Below are 17,312 nucleotides of genomic sequence, written 5' to 3'. Positions count from 1 at the left end.
ATGTATTATGTTACTCCCCAAGCCTGCACAATTTTTTTAAATTTTATTCATATTTAGTTTCTTTTGTCTTTTATTAGCATATTTGGTATTGGAGTAAACCAAAAGTAATTGAAAGTAATCAAGTTGAAGTAACCCTACCCAACCCTGCCTATTACAGTAGTTTTATGATCATAGTATTTTTGTGGCATTACTGTGGTATTGTTTTTTTCAAGTATTTATTTTTGTCTCCATTGTTTTTTATGGTATTTTCATATTAAAATAGTTGTTGTATATCTGGAGTATTCCTGTAGTGTTTTGGTAGTAAAGTTTTACTGTAGTTTAATTTTTGTGATATTTTCATCTGAGACTTTTTGTAGTATCGCTATAGGTGTAATTTGCAGTATTTCTGTCGTAAACCTCTTGTATTTTTGCTGTAATATTTCTTTAGGAGTTTTTCATTTGATAGTATAATGTATTGGCATTTTATTAGTATATCTGTAGAAGAAAAAATTGACGTATTTCCAAAGCAGTATTTTGCAGAATTTCTTTTGGTATTTCCATAGTAATATTTTTATTTCTTTATGTTGTCTTTTTGGAGTATAAATAATTCTGGAGTAGTATTTTGTTATATACTGCTACTCTCGTAGTGTTTTTGTAGGAATTATATACTATTTTTTTATCTTCAGAATGAAAGTAAAATAATATAATCCCTGTCCCTGTTTTTAAACACTATATATATATATATATATATATATATATATACATATATATATATCTCATCTCATCTCATTAGCCGTACCGCTTATCCTCATTAGGGTCGCGGGGTATATATATATATATAATATATATATATATATATATATATATATATATATACTGGACTGTCTCAGAAAATTAGAATATTGTGATAAAGTTCTTTATTTTCTGTAATGCAATTAAAAAAACAAAAATGTCATACATTCTGGATTCATTACACATCAACTGAACTATTTCAAGCCTTTTATTATTTTAATATTACTGAATTTGGCCTACAGCTTAAGAAAACTCAAAAATCCTATCTCAAAATATTAGAATACTTCCTCAGACCAAGTAAAAAAATAATTTTATAACAGCAAAACTAAATCAAACATTTGAAAATGTCCATTGATGCACTCAGTACTTGGTTGGGAATCCTTTTGCACAGATTACTGCATCAATCCGGCGTGGCATGGAGGCAATCAGCCTGTGGCATTGCTGAGGTGTTATTGATGCCCAGGATGCTTCGATAGCGGCCTTCAGCCCATTTGCATTTGCAGATCTGGTGTCTTTCATCTTCTTCTTAACTATACCCCACAAATTCTCAATGGGGTTCAGGTCAGGGGAATTAGCAGGCCAATCAAGGACAGTGATGCCATGGTCAGTGCACCAGTTACTGGTGGTTTTGGCACTGTGGGCAGGTGCCAGATCATGCTGGAAAATGAAATCCTCATCTCCATAGAGCTTTTCAGCAGATGGAAGCATGTAGTGCTCTAAAATCTCTTGGTACACAGTTGCATTTACTCTGGACTTGATAAAACACAGTGGACCAACACCAGCAGCTGACATGGCTCCCCAAACCATTGCTGACTGTGGGAACTTCACACTGGATTTCAAGCAACTTGGATTTTGCTCCTCTCCAGACTCTGGCGCCTTGACTTCCAAATGAAATGCAAAACTTGCTTTCGTCTGAGAAGAGGACTTTGGACCACTCTGCAACTGTCCAGTGCTTCTTCTCCATAGCCCAAGTCAGACGCTTCTTCCGGTGTCCTGAGTTCAGAAGTGGCTTGACCATGGGAATACGGCTATTGTAGCCCATTTCCCGGACACGTCTGTGAACTGTGCCTTTTGATACCTGGACTCCAGCTTCAGCCCACTGTCTTTGAAGCTCCCTCAAATTCTGGAAGCGGCTCTTCTTCACAATTTTGTTAAGGCTGCGGTCATTTCTCTTGGTTGTGCGGCGTTTCCGGCCACATTTTTCCCTTCCAACAGACTTTTTGTGGATATGCTTTGAAACTGCACTCTGTGAACAGCCTGCTCTTTGAGAAATTTCTTTTTGTGTCTTACCCTCCTGATGGAGGGTATCAATGATGGTCCTCTGGACAGCAGTCAGATCAGCAGTGTTCCCCATACTTGTGATTTAGTTTACTGAACCAAGCTGAGTGTTTTTAAGGCTCAGGAAACCTCGCAAGGTGTTTCGAGTTAATTAGATGATTCAGGTGATTAGTTGAATAGCCTACTTGTATACTTTTTCATGATATTCTAATATTTTGAGATAGGATTTTTGAGTTTTCTTAAGCTGTAGGCCAAATTCAGCAATATTAAAATAATAAAAGGCTTGACATAGTTCAGTTGATGTGTAATGAATCCAGAATGTATGACATTTTTGTTTTTTTAATTGCATTACAGAAAATAAAGAACTTTATCACAATATTCTAATTTTCTGAGACAGTCCAGTATATATATATATATATATATCATCTCATCTTATTAGCTGCACCACTTGTCCTCAGTAGGGTCGCGGGGGTGCTGGAGCCCATCCCAACAATCATCAGGCAGTGGGCAGGGGACACCCTGAACTGGCTGCCAGCCAATCGCAGGGCACACAGGGACAGACAACTCACTCGCTCATTCGCACCTAGGGACAATTTGGACCAGCCAATCCACCTGAAATGCATGTCTTTGGAATGTGGGAGGAAACCGGAGTGCCTGGAAGAAACCCACGGAAGCACGGGGAGAACATACAAACTCCACACAGGTAGTCCAGTAGCTGGATTTGAACCCACTCAGGAAGTATATATATATATATATATATATATATATATATATATATATATATATATATATATATATATATATATATATATATATATATATATATATATATATAATAATAATAATAATAATAATTTCCTTTGTATTGTCATTCTTTGTAACAATGTACACAGAACGAAATGTCGATACACCTGACCCGTTGTAGCGAGCCGATGCAGCCGCAGCCAACAGAGGGCGCCGCCATTTTACCAATTAGGTATGACTCGGCCGAGGCGCGAACCAGCGACCTCCCAGTCTCAAAGCGGGCACACTACCATCTAGGATATATATATATATATATATATATATATATATCACTCCGGTTTCCTCCCACATTCCAAAAACATGCATTTCAGGTGAATTGGCCGGTCCAAATTGTCCCTAGGTGTGAATGAGCGAGCGAGTTGTCTGTCCCCGTGTGCCCTGCGATTGGCTGGCAACCAGTTCAGGGTGTCCCCTGCCCACTGCCCGATGATTGCTGGGATGGGCTCCAGCACCCCCGCGACCCTACTGAAGATAAGCGGTGCAGCTAATGAGATGATATATATATATATATATATATATATATATATATATATATATATATATATATATATATATATATATATATATATATATATATATATAGTGTTTAAAAACAGGGACAGGGATTATATTATCTCACAACACGTGGTAAGCTTTCTCTCCTGGCTTTGATCTCTTTGATCTCCGGCAAAACTAACATAAAATGCGACAGAAACAAAATGAAAATAAATCCAAACAGCTTGCCAACATAATTTTTGCCGTTCAGGTTATTCATATTTAGTTTCCTTTGTCTTTTATTAGCGTATTTGGTATTGGAGTAATCCAAAAGTAATTGAAAGTAATCCATTTAAAGTAACCCTACCCAACCCTGCCTATGGTGTTCAGTACAGATCAGTACAGGAAACTGATTCAGGACTTTGTCCAATGGAGCGACGCAAACCACCTGCACCTGAACACCACCAAGACCAGGGAGATGGGGGTGGACTTCAGGAGAACTAAAACTCACCCGGTTCCTGTAACCACCAAAGGAGAATGTGTAGAATTTGTCCAGACCTAAAAAATACCTGGGTGTGCAGCTGGACAACAAACTGGACAGGACTGCCAACACAGAAGCTCTATGTAGGAAAGGTCAAAGCCGACTTTACTTCCCCAGAAGGCTGGCGTCCTTCAACATCTGCAAAAAGCTCCCGAAAATATTCTACGAGACAGTTGTGGCAAGCGCCCTCTTCTATGCGGCAGCGTGTTGGCGAGGCAGCGTCAAGAAGAAGGATGCCTATCGTCTCAATAAACTGGCGAGGAAAGCGAGCTCTGTTGTGCGCACAGAGCTCGACAGCCTGACAACAGTAGCTGAGAGACGGGCACTGAAAAAGCTGCGGTCAATCATGGACAATTCATCGCATCCAATACACAGCATTATATCCAGACAGAAGAGCAGCTTCAGCGACAGACTGCTGTCACTGTCTTGTACCACGGACAGACTGATGAGATCTTTTCTTCCTCATGCCACGAGGCTCTTTAACTCCACCCTGCGGGGATGAATAAAGAATCTATCTATCTATCTATCTATCTATCTATCTATCTATCTATCTATCTATCTATCTATCTATCTATCTATCTATCTATCTATCTATCTATCTATCTATCTATCTATCTATCTATCTATCTATCTATCTATCTATCTATCCTACACACGTTAAGAATATTACAATACTCATGGTTTCTTCATTTTCCTCATGTTGAGGTTTTTGAGTTTTTCCTTGCACTCGTGTAGGTTTTAGATCTGGGAATGGTGTCATAATAGTCTGTGGTTTGCAATAATCCGTGGTCTGTGCAGCCTTTTGGGACTCTTTGTGATTTAGGGCCAAACAAATAAACATGACTTTCTTTGTTTCTTTCTTGGTTTCTTTCTTTCTTTCTTTGTTTCTTTCTTTGTTTCTTTCCTTCTTTCTTTCTTTCTTTCTTTCTTTTTTCTTTCTGTCTTTCTTTGTCATTTATATAGAATTGATTTAATGTATGTATTTGTTCATGCATTCATTTATGTATGCATCCATTTATGTATTATTTGTACTTTATACGTTTTAAAATAGATCCTTAAAATTGATAAAGTCAACCATTTTCAATCGTGTTGTTCTCGGTGACTGCTTAAATTTAAATAATATTTGGAAAAGAAACTCGTCTCTGCGGCAAGTTGTTGTGCATTGTGTTCTTTTAAAACCCTAAAAAAAAGTAAAAGTAAAAAAGTAAGAAAAAACTCTTTAAATCACATGTCTAATTTGTCTTTTTTATCCGGTGTCACTTTTTTATCCGGTGCCACGACTTCCGAGTTACAGGGTTTCTGTTACGTCACATGGGCGGTGGCACAGTGAACAGTAGTCATAAGGACCACCATTTTATACCGTCGTATTTAAACGTCGATCGGCGTGTTTTTAGGGCAGTTTAATACAACAATTTCCCTCCGAGATGGGGAATCGAGTTGCCCGAGAGGACTACGAATGGGTTTATAGCGATCAACCACACGCTGACAGGAGGAAAGAGATCCTCGGTGAGTGAGTTTTTCTCTTAATGGCAAGTTTCGATAAACCTCATCACTGTTACTTTCGTTATAATTCTCTCCTTGCTTTGATCATCACTCTTCTTGAACTAAAACACATTGATGTGACTTGAATTAGCTGATGAAGTGTTGTCTCGGTAAAACGGTTAGCTAACGGTTCCAAATCAGATGATGTGCAAGTGATGACTGCAAGCTAAGTAAATAGCACCTCGCCTGTTATGTAAATACAATCGAAACTACTTGTACTGCAACTTTTAGTAGCTTATTTGTTGCTAAATGCTATTCATTTTATAGCATGGATCATCAAGGGTTTGGAAGCTGAGAGCTACCTTTTGTAACTGAATAGCAGGAAGGGCTACTAGTCTGACATGTACTTTTCAAATAACTCATCCTGTTATTACTATGTAGTTAAATGGTTATTACCATGTTGCAATTATCAGACGTGCGGTAAAAATGGGTTCAGTTAACTGCTAAAACAGCTGCTGTGTTTAAGGGCACTAATACATAATATATAGACTCATTTTCAAAATAATTTTGGAAGAATTGGTCATGTTCCGAAAGACAGCGATCATAAAAATGATTTCTTATGCATATTAGAAATCCAATTTCCAAGACAATCACAATGACCCATCACTGGTGAGCTCTTTTCAGAACAAGGCCGGGGGGGGGCACCACATTAATGACCCCTGCAATAGTATACAGGACTGTTTCGGAAATGTTGAATATGTGATAGTCAAGTCATGTTTATTTGTATGGCCCTTAATCACAAAGAGTCTCAAATGGCTGCATAGACTATTGTAAACTACAGACTATTATGACACCATCCCTTGATCTAAAACCTGCATGAGGGCAAGGAAAAACTCGAAAACCTCAGCATGAGGAAAATGAAGAAATCTTGAGAAGGGACCGCAGATGAGGTAATCCCCCTTCCAGGATGACCAGGCTGTAATGGATGTTGCATCAACAAACAATAAATTATAAATAAAATATAAAATAATTAAAGTATCGTGTAAAATGAAAAGGATGAACAGGTTGAAATGGGTGTTGCATTAAAAACAATACATATATATTGTCAACATGAAATATAGGTCATTCTTAAGATATAGAATAGAAGTATGTTTCAACCCTAGATTTAAACAGTTTCACTGAGGTTGCAGATCGAATCTCTGGGCCGAGCCTCGCACAGCACCGGGGCTCGAATGGAGAACGCTCTTGAACCTGCGGATTTCTTCTTGGCTCTTGGGATCGTTAGTAGACCAGCATTTTCAGAGTGACTGCTCCGGGCAGGAACATAGGGGAAAATAAATTTCCTTGACGTGAGTTTAAGGTAGCGAGTTGGTTCAGGTGTAAAACTGAACAATCGGGTGGTTCCCTAATATCTGTGTATTGGTTGTTAATGCTACACCCTTTGCAACCTGTTCTTAGTTTTACTTTTAACGCAAATTTTCAAAAGTCATACATTCTGGATTCATTACAAATCTACTGAAATATTACAAGTCTTTTATTGTTTTTGTTTTATTGTTTTCACTCAAATATCACATCTCAAAATATTACAATATCATAAAAATGTATCCTAGTTTACAGAAGGCCATAATCCGAAAAATAGAATAATAAAATGCATGCAATTTTTCAGATGATTCATATCGAATCCTGAAAATAAGCACTTTACAACAAATTACTGTATTCTAATTTTTGGAGAAAAACCTGTATACTATTGTGTCTAAAGTGTCCTGCGGATGGTGTCTCACGGGAAATTTGCTAATTTGATCTAAATGGTAACAACAAAGGGATCGTTGTTCGCAGAAGTGTGTTGTTGTCGAGTCTCTGTGATCATCCGCAAGTAACTCAAATATTATTCTGTGTTGGGCATTTAAATTATCTTATAAGAGCATAGGTGCGTTAAAATATCGTGTACTATTTCCTGAGCAACAGTGTGACAAAACATATCAATTGAAGAGACTTAGAGGCTTGGATTTAAGATGACAAATTAGGCTACATTAGACCCTTTGTTGAGAATTTGATAAGTTCATAAATTGGCAGACACTCAAAATAAGGAGAGAAGACATCAATGGATTTGGAGCTTGCAAGGAGAACAGGAGAAGACCCAAACCTTATATAAGAAATCCCAACGAGTTCTATAAGCCTTCCCCTCAGCTCATTTTTTAAATACATGTACGTCTCCAAGGTTAGGACGAGCAGATTCTTTGTAAAGAGTGTCAATGCATCCAATGGTCTGCATTTATATAGCGCTTTTCAAGTCAATGCTTTACAATGTGCTTCACACTTTTCCCTTTACACACTAACCAATAGTAGCGTCAGCCATGCAAGGCAACTACCTGCTATCGGGGGCATTAGGGATTCGGTGTCTTGCCCAAAGACACTTCAACATATAACACGGAGGTGCCGGGAATCGAACCTGCGACCTCTTAACCCGTTTTACCTGTTGAGCTTATGCCGGCCATTGTGTAATTCAAAATACAGCAACTTTATTGGCCAATAGTGATTAAAATGTCAAAATAACAAACATGAGGTATCCTAGTCAAAACAATGAACTGATGATCGATGGAGTCTCCTTTGCGGGTGTCAAATATTTAAAAACGGATTAAACGTATCCCTATCGATCTATCTATCTATCTACCTTGGTCATACCCCTCGAGAGGGGTGACCGACAGCAAGACAAACACATACAATAACAAAGAAATTAAAAAGTGAAAAATATACCAAAAAAACACACACAAACATTTTTGGACCATGGCCAACCCAAATGCCTAAAGCCCAAACAAGTTAAGCACCTTCGACACCCAAGTTGGTCAAGCTTTCGTCCCTTCAGATGAAACGGGACACAAGAAAGCGGCTATGTCACTCGGGTCAGGGTGACACAACACACTCTTTTGTTCAACATTAGGGCTCGACAGCTTTCACTGGTTTACCCCTGTCGCATCATACAAGTGCCCTGCCCATCCCTTAGAACACGTCCAAACATCCCACTATCCTTTTACAACACCTCTTCACTCATTCCTCTTCACTCATGACCAATGTTCCCTGTAATTTTCCACGGGTCTGAGCATTCACACAAAGTCGGGTGAGCAACGCTTGAAACAACAGTGAGCAACCATAATCCCAAGTGTGTCAAGATAATTAATTATCAAACATGTCCAAAAATTGACACTAAGTTACATTTTGCTGAGTTTCCGGCAATGCAAAATTATTTTTCTCTTTTGAATGAATTGACCCATGTACTATTGCAAAGGTTGTACGGCCTACAAACGTCGTTTGTTCTTACAATTCTTTCACAAAATATCCATTTCTTTTTATTTCCTGATATATTTTGTCGCATAATATTAACATTTTGGGGGGTTTATTTAGTCTGTTGCAAGATACAGAACTGTACTAATCACATTTTTTAGTGGAAGTACAATGTTGGCAACAAGATTCACTTGATATAATTGGAAATTATTTGAATGCAACACAAACCTTTTCTTCTTTTTTCCGTGTTTTTTTCTACTTTTTAAAAAATTCCTTTTAAAAAAAATCTCATTGTGTTTATTTTTTCCAAGCTGTTACTTTTTCTTTTTTTTCCCTGTTTACTGTTTTCCTACATTTCTTTCTTTTCTTTTTTTTCTGGCTTTTTTCTAAATTTTTCCTTCTTTTTTTCTCTTTTGTTTCTTTTTTTCTCAGCTTTTCACTACTTTTTCCATTTTGGTATTTTTTCTTTTTTGTTCTATTCCCCCCTTCTATTAAGTCATTTTGTGCATAGTTTTACATAATATTTGGTCACGTTGGGATTAAAGAAGCAAAAGCAACCTGAAGATCCGTTCAAGAGCCGGTTCCTTTTAGTGATGCGAGCCGAAGAAGCCGGTTCTCGACAAACTTTACTAACTTTACTCAACTTCGTTGTACTTCGACTCGACTTCAAAATACCGCATTTAGGACACAACGTCAAAGGAACCCGTGTATTTTTACCTTCATGCACTGTAACTTTGACTTAAGTCGCTTCTAAATTTGTAATTTTGAGCCCGCATTTTTGTGCGCCGGCTAGATTTTCTTGTGCGCAGAGAATGTGCGAGCAGTGCGCAATTGGATAAGTATCCCAATTCAGGCATAAAAAATCGTAGAAGACTTAATGGGAATATTAGTTTAGAAATCCTTTTACAAGTTTAGTTTTTTTACATAGCTGTATTTCCTCATTGTAACTGTTTCTCCCCCTTCCTACAGCGAAGTACCCACAAATCAAGTCACTCATGGGTCCGGACCTCAGGTTGAAATGGATTGTTTGCACAATGGTGGCTATTCAATTTTTAGCATTTTATCTGATCAAAGATTTGGACTGGAAATGGGTTTTGTTTTGGACTTACGCCTTCGGGAGCTGCATCAACCATTCAATGACTCTCGCCATCCACGAGATCTCCCACAACACGGCTTTCGGGAACAACAAAGCTCTGTGGAACCGATACTTTGCCATGTTTGCCAACCTCCCCATCGGTCTGCCCTACTCCGCCTCATTCAAACGGTATCATTTGGACCACCATCGCTACCTGGGAGGAGACGGCATCGACGTGGACATCCCCACTCGGTTCGAAGGCTGGTTTTTCTGCACGCGTTTCCGAAAATTGATTTGGATTACTCTGCAGCCTCTTTTCTACGCCATCCGGCCTCTATGCATCAACCCCAAACCAATAACTCAGTTGGAGTTGACAAATGTTTTCGTGCAGCTCGCGTTTGACATTCTGCTCTTCTGGATGTGGGGGATCAAACCTGTGGTGTACATGCTTGCCGGCTCCATGCTGGGGATGGGACTACACCCGATTTCTGGTCACTTTATAGCGGAGCATTACATGTTCCTCAAGGGCCACGAAACCTACTCCTACTACGGCTCTCTCAATCTGCTTACCTTCAACGTAGGATACCACAATGAGCACCATGACTTCCCCAGCATCCCAGGCTGTAGACTACCTATGGTTAGTATTCAGAATTACCGTTTTCTCCACACGGTAAAGTGCACCAGATTATAAGGCGCACCCCCAAATCCAGTCTTAAGTGATACAATTTCCATCTATAAGGCATACCCAACTATAAGTTCTTTGTAATTGAAACCACAGTAAGAGCTAGGGTTGCATACAAATAAATACATCTAATTAATTTCATAGAACATAAATGAACATTATGACATCTGGTTTTACCACAAAAAAGATTTGATACATAATTGGTTGCTATGCTGTCTTCACTCGAAGTACTCTATGCCCTCTTCTCCAGCTACACAGCTAGTAAACGACGTGCAACAACAAAAAAGGATTCACATTAATCATTTGAACATTGGCGTCTGTGCTGCCGTCTAAGTTCAACATTTCTTTCCTTATATCCACAAACAATTAACATGTTCACCAAAAGAGGGCGCTGCAAAACCACTATATGTTTCTCAAAGGCAGAACAAAATGATTGTAAACCAAGTTTTATTTATATCTATCTGATTAAACATACACAACGTATAAAATGCAAGCTATTGGATGAAAAGCGCCTAAATAATTGACTGAATCCTGAAAATTGAATGAAGACAAAATAAAATTGGTGCATTTTGGTTATTGTAAGATTTCCTTTCTACATTGGATGAAATGTAACCAGCATGTTTATACAATTCACATGGTAACCACAAAAGGGCACTTTAAGACCATTCTATATGTTTCTCAAAAGCATAACAGTATGCAATATAATTTAATTGTAACTATGCATTTGCAATTTTATCCACCGAATATTCTTGTTTAAAAGGTGCTTTCAAGTTTCCGACCAATTAGTGGTTTTTAGGTGAGCATTAAAGTCTGGAAAATATCCATTATCTGTACAATTTATCCTCAGTAGGGTCGCGGGGGTGCTGGAGCCCATCCCAGCTATCTTCGGGCAGTGGGCAGGGAACACCCAGCAGCAGGGCACATAGAAACAGACAACTCACTCGCTCATTCACACCTAGGGACTATTTGGACTGGCCAATTAACCTGACATGCATGTTTATAGGAATGTGGGAGGAAACCAGAGTGCCCGGAGGAAACCCACGCAGGCATGGGGAGAACATGCAAACTCCACACGGGGGGGTTGTGATAGCTGGAGTTGAACCATGAACCTCTGCACCGTAGGCCGGGCTGGAAAATATTGTACTATGCTATTTTATCTAGCCTGCATCATGTCGCCCAGATGATATCTGCAATATACATGTATGCATACGCAATGCTACCAAATACTTCAAATCTTGCGTGTAGTATTTGAAAAATACAAAAAAGGGGGAAGCAAATCAAGCAACACTCATTTTTATATTGACAATGTTGATCCTTGATTATGTGTCATTATTTGATGCGGAGTTTCTTATTGTCCGAAAACCGCATTGGACTTAAAGGTACAGTGTGTATTTTTAGTGCCTCCTAGTGGTATAAAACGTCATTCTTAAAAAAACAATATTGATTTAGGTAATAAGCAAAAATAAATTTTCTTTTATTTGACCACTAAAGTCAAGTCAAGTCAAGTCATTTTTATTTGTATAGCCCTAAATCACGAAGAGTCTCAAAGGGCTTCACAGATTGTTACACTATATTACACAAACTATTTTCAACCGACAAGAGGAGTAGGTTATTCGTATGCAATGGAGTAGAAGTGAGTTTTAAGTTTAGATTTAAACATTTCCACTGAGGTTGCAGATCGAATCTCAGGGGGAAGAGCATTCCACAGCACCGGTGCCCGGATGGAGAACGCTCTCGAACCAGCAGAAGACTTCTTTGCTCTCGGGATCATCAGAAGACCAGCACTCTCAGATCGTAGGCTTCGGCCCGGGACATAGTGGCAGATCAGATCTGAAAGATAAGAGGGAGCAAGTCCATGTATGATTTTGTACAATACTAAGAGAACTTTGAAGTCACATCTTTGGCTAACTGGGAGCCAATGCAGGTTAGCCAAAATCGGTGTTATGTGATCGTACTTTTTTGTCCTGGTTAAGAGCCTCGCTGCGGCATTTTGTACTAGCTGAAGAGACTTGATTCTGGACTTCGGGAGACCGGAGAGTAGTGCATTGCAGTAATCGAGACGGGAGGTAACAAATGCATGAATTAATGTTTCCGCATCAGACTGAGACAGTATTGAACGGATTTTAGCAATGTTGCGAAGATGGAAGAAGGCAGTTCTAGTAATTTGTTTTACATGCATCTCAAAGGATAGTTCAGGGTCAAATATGACACCTAAATTTTTAACTGAGTCACTCTTTGTGATGTGACATTTGTCAATGTTCACAGCAGTTTTTGAGAATAAGTCCCGGCATTTAGAAGGACCAATGACTAACATTTCAGTCTTTTCAGAGTTAAGACGCAAGAAGTTGAGTGACATCCACTCTTTTATCTCAGTGAGACAGGCCTCCAAATTTCCACAGTTTAGTGTGGAAGATTCCTCCAACGGAAGATATAGTTGAGTGTCGTCTGCATAGCAATGGAAGCTGATATTGTACTTGCGAATAATATCACCTAACGGAAGCATGTAAATGTTGAAAAGTAGGGGGCCGAGCACGGAACCCTGCGGAACACCGCAGGTAACATTAAAGGGCTCAGATGTCGTTTCACCATATTTAACACAGTGTGTCCTATCTGAGAGGTAGGATTTGAACCACGAGAGGACAGCTCCTGAGAGACCAATCCATTTTTCCAACCGTTCTAGTAGGATATTGTGGCGCACTGTGTCAAAAGCAGCACTAAGATCCAGCAGCAGCAAAAGTGATGAAGCGCCAGAATCCATTGACATTAGGAGATCATTTGTTACCTTGATCAGAGCTGTCTCAGTAGAGTGGTTAGCCCTGAATCCTGATTGCATGGATTCAAAAAGGTTATTCTCCGATATGAAAGCATTCAGCTGCTGTGCCACTACTCTTTCGAGTACTTTAGAGAGGAAAGGTAGGTTTGACACAGGTCTGTAATTACTTAATATTTCTGGATCAAGGTTGGGTCGTTTCAGTGTGGGTTTAATAACGGCGGACTTAAAAGCTGCTGGAACTACACCTGAGGAGAGTGATGTATTTATAATATTTAGAACTGAAGGCCCAAGGACGCTAAAAAGACTTTTAATAAGTGAACCTGGGAGCGGGTCGAACTGGCAAGTTGTCGGTTTGGCCGCATTCACCACTTGTTTGAGATCATCAAGTGACAGTTCACTAAAACCGGCCATTTTCCCAGGGCAGCCACCCTGTCGTGCATCTGTAAATTTCAGTCCTTTAATACGTGTGGTACTAACAATATCTTTTGCAATTTCTTCCTGTATGCATTGAATCTTCTTAGTGAAGAAGACCATTAAGTCCTGAGCAGAGTGTGTCGAACTGTCTGCGATAGGCTGTTGCCTTGTAAGCGATGCTACAGTGTCAAAAAGGGCTTTGGGGTTGTTCTTTTGAGACGCAATCACCTTCGAAAGGTAGGCCGATTTTGCAGAGGCAAGGGCCGCTTTATACTTTAACAAGCTGTCACACCAGGTTTGATGGAAAACCTCAAGCTTGGTAGCGCGCCATTTTCTCTCCCATTTCCTGCATTCTTTTTTAAGGGTTCTAGTTTCCTCAGTAAACCAAGGTGTGCGTCTTTTAGGACGTGATTTTAGTTTTATGGGCGCTATTGAATCCAGCACACTAGTCAGGGTGGTATTGAACTCATTCATGAGTGAGTCAATCGAGCCATTGTATTTAGGAAAGGACGCAACTGCTCCAGGAAGGAGTTCAAAGAGCTCAGAAACTGTGCCAGTGCTTATATTGCGTCCGCTAGATCCCTCAGCTTTATTAACTTTACATTTAGTTAGCACCTCAAATGTCACTAAATAATGATCAGAGATAACAGTAGTACACGGTAGCACCATAATGTTTGAGGTTAAAACTCCTCGAGTCAGAATCAAGTCTAGCGTGTTCCCATTTTTATGGGTTGGCAAGTCAACCAGTTGAGTAAAACCAAATGCATCAATTAGAGAACTAAACGCAATAGTAAGTGAACTGTGTGGGGAGTTCATATGAATGTTAAAGTCTCCCATAATTATAATTTTGTCTGCATAGGTTACTAGTTCAGACAAAAGTTCAGCAAATTCGTCTAAGAAAGTTGTGTATGGCCCAGGTGCACGATAGATAGTTATTACATCAATTGACAATTGAGGGGACCGCATCACAAGAGCCTCAAACGTTTTGTAATTATTAGAGGTACGTGTATTAAATTTGAGCGATTTTTCAGAGATTAGCGCAACACCACCACCTCTTTTCAGCGTGCGTGCTATATGACTACTCTCGTAGTCTGGGGGAGAGGCATAATTTAGCGCTAAGTGCTCATCCGGGCGTAACCACGTTTCACAAAGACCCATACAGTTAAGTTTATAATCACGAATAATGTTATCAACAAGTAAAGCTTTTGGAGCAAGCGATCTAATATTTAACAGACCAAATTTCAGCTTTGCTGAATCATTTGACTTAGCTGAACTCTTTGTAGTCTTTGTCGAGATCTTCAAAAGCTCCCGGCGTTGTGGCCGCTCATGAGCGCTGAGTTCAAAGCGTCGGTTGTCCGGCGAGGAATGAATGGTGGAATTAGTTACATCCTCGCGTCCATCTTGCTGCTTGGACTTCACACGCTTCATCCGATGTCTCTGTGTTGTGTAGTCCAACCAAAAATGGGTGCTAGAAGCACAAGGAAGAATACAAACCACAGAGATTCAGAGTAACCATAGTGCAAAGTAGATTGTAGATTGACATGGATTTTCGGTTTTTGTTTTCAGCTGTGATTTGTTTTAATTTAGCAAAATTGATGCAAACACAGGTGGCATGGCGCCAGAGTGGTTAGAACATCTGCACAGTTCTGAGGTCATGGGATCAAATCCAGCTACCAGTCTCCCTGTGCAGGGTTTGCATGTTCTCCCCATGCATGCGTGGGTTTCCTCCGGGCACTCCGGTTTCCTCCCACATTCCAAAAACATGCATGTCAGGTTGATTGTCCTGACCAAAATCGTCCCTAGCTGTGAATGAGTGAGTTGTCTCTCTGTGTAGCAACCAGTTCAGGGTGTCCCCTGCCCACTGCCCAAAGATAGCTGGGATGGGCTCCAGCACCCCCGTGACCCTACTGAGGATAAGCGGTGCAGATAATCGATGGATGATGAAAAAAATAGCCATGGTTTTGATTCTTTTTCTTCTATTCCAATATTTCAGGTGAAGAAAATAGCAGCAGAGTATTATGACGACCTTCCCCAATACACATCGTGGGTGAAGGTCCTCTACGACTTCATCATGGATGACACCTTAAGTCCATACTCAAGAGTCAAGAGGAAGCTGCACGGAGACGTAAAACTGGAGTGAATTCGACGAGCTCTTCTTTAGAACAAAACCTCTTTGTATTCAGATCCATATGACTTAATTTTTATTTAAATAATCAACCAAAGTTTTAATAAGTCAAGTTATCATAAACTATCACTCATGCCTAATCTGTGGAATCTTCTAGGTTGATATGAAATATGTTACTGTTTATGGGCTATGCCTGATTATGTGTGTAGGTCAAAATATTTTCTTCGAATTGAGCACAGTAATGCATTTGTTGCAACAACCCGAATGAGATACCTAACCCAATGTGCAATTTTAACATTTGTAACATTTCGCAAAAGTGTTTTCTCTGTGTGCCTTTTCTAAGTCTCGGCTTAGAACATTTCACGCGTTGCAACATTTATCATTGTTTTTTGTATGTCTTTGACATTGCGGAAGCAGAGAGTAAATCGAGAAATGTGAAATTTGAATGTCAGAGTTAAATCAGTCTTTTCCTGATGAATTAACACATCCGTCTGCAGCCTTTTAAGATTTCAATAAAACAGTTTTAATCTGAAAGCAATCTCGGTTCTGTTTACGATCCCCCAAAAGTTGAGTTTTATTGACATAATTTTGAAGTTGGAAAGAGTCCTTTGGTGTGTTAGAGTTGCATTGAGATGAATTGGGTTACTTTAGACCACAGGTGGGCCAGATCAGGCCCGCTAAGGGATTGAATCCGGCCCGCGAGACAACACTCAGAGAAGCGCAAGAGAAAAACAAGCTGCAGGTTGAAATATGTCAACTTGATGTTGCCAAAGCCAGATGTCTCTCACAAAGACACTGTAGTTGTATTTATTTCTCTTCTACACCCCTTTTCTCCCACTCTGTCTCTTTCACTCTCTGTGTCTCTTTTCTCTTCCTTTGTCTCCTTCTCTCTCTGTGTCTTAACCTCTTTAGCTCTAACTTCTTTTTTTCCTTTTCTCTTCATACCCTTTGCGCTTTCTTTTCTCTTTTCTCTCCTGTCTTTCTATTTCTCTTTGGATTTCTTTCTTCCTCTCTCTTTCTTTTCCCCCTCTCTCGTGACTATCTTTTGTTTCTCACGCTCTCTCTCTCTCTTTCTTTGTCCCGCCCTCTCTCCTTTTTCCATCCCTCTTATTTCTTTATCTCTTTTTCTTTCTCTTTAATCTACTAGTCCGGCCCCCGACAGAATGTTTGTTGTACCGTGTGGCCCCCGAGTTAAACTGAGTTTGACACCCCTGCTTTAGACCTAAATTTAATCGATGAATGAGCAATTTTTTATTGTGTTTGAATATAACGGTACTTTGTAGTGTTTTTCAGTACTCTTGTTTTATTTTGTGTAGGTAAGAGCAGTGTCTGAAACTCGTGACAAAAAGTTACTGGACACCAGGGGCAGACAACTTTGAAAAGTTGCCTGCCCAGCCATAAAGTTGCCTGCCCCATTTTTTACAACTTGAAACACAATAAGACGACTCATCGCAAAAAAAAACCCCCATCGTTGCAAAGTATTATGGATTGATAATCAGAATATATAACAGAACAAAACATTAAAGTGAAGTTTATTATAAATCTACTCATAACATTCATTGCATGTATATGACATCGTTGTTTTCCATCTACCATCAGTGTGTACCTGTATTT

General features: G+C 39.5%; 1 protein-coding gene across 1 annotated transcript; it reads left to right on the top strand.

The window, feature by feature from the left end:
• The first annotated feature begins 5,161 nt into the window (after nucleotides 1-5,161).
• On the top strand, nucleotides 5,162-16,232 carry degs1 (delta(4)-desaturase, sphingolipid 1). The gene is made up of 3 exons (XM_088351531.1): nucleotides 5,162-5,374; nucleotides 9,599-10,341; nucleotides 15,567-16,232. Exons 1-3 carry the CDS (start codon nucleotides 5,293-5,295, stop codon nucleotides 15,711-15,713), a joined length of 972 nt encoding a protein of 323 aa, XP_088207657.1. The 5' UTR covers nucleotides 5,162-5,292; the 3' UTR covers nucleotides 15,714-16,232.
• Nucleotides 16,233-17,312: the final 1,080 nt, after the last annotated feature.

This window comes from Urocampus carinirostris, chromosome 13 (assembly GCF_059441175.1).
Source record: "Urocampus carinirostris isolate Australia breed hairy pipefish chromosome 13, RoL_Ucar_1.0, whole genome shotgun sequence".
NCBI lineage: Eukaryota > Metazoa > Chordata > Actinopteri > Syngnathiformes > Syngnathidae > Urocampus > Urocampus carinirostris.
This window is presented reverse-complemented; position numbering and strand designations above follow the sequence as displayed.

Coding starts and splice junctions, on each gene's coding strand:
- degs1 (XM_088351531.1), top strand. CDS start 5,293: ATGGGGAATCGAGTTGCCCGAGAGGACTACGAATGGGTTTATAGCGAT. Junction 5,375..9,598: donor CAGGAGGAAAGAGATCCTCG/GTGAGTGAGTTT, acceptor CCCTTCCTACAG/CGAAGTACCCACAAATCAAG. Junction 10,342..15,566: donor CAGGCTGTAGACTACCTATG/GTTAGTATTCAG, acceptor CCAATATTTCAG/GTGAAGAAAATAGCAGCAGA.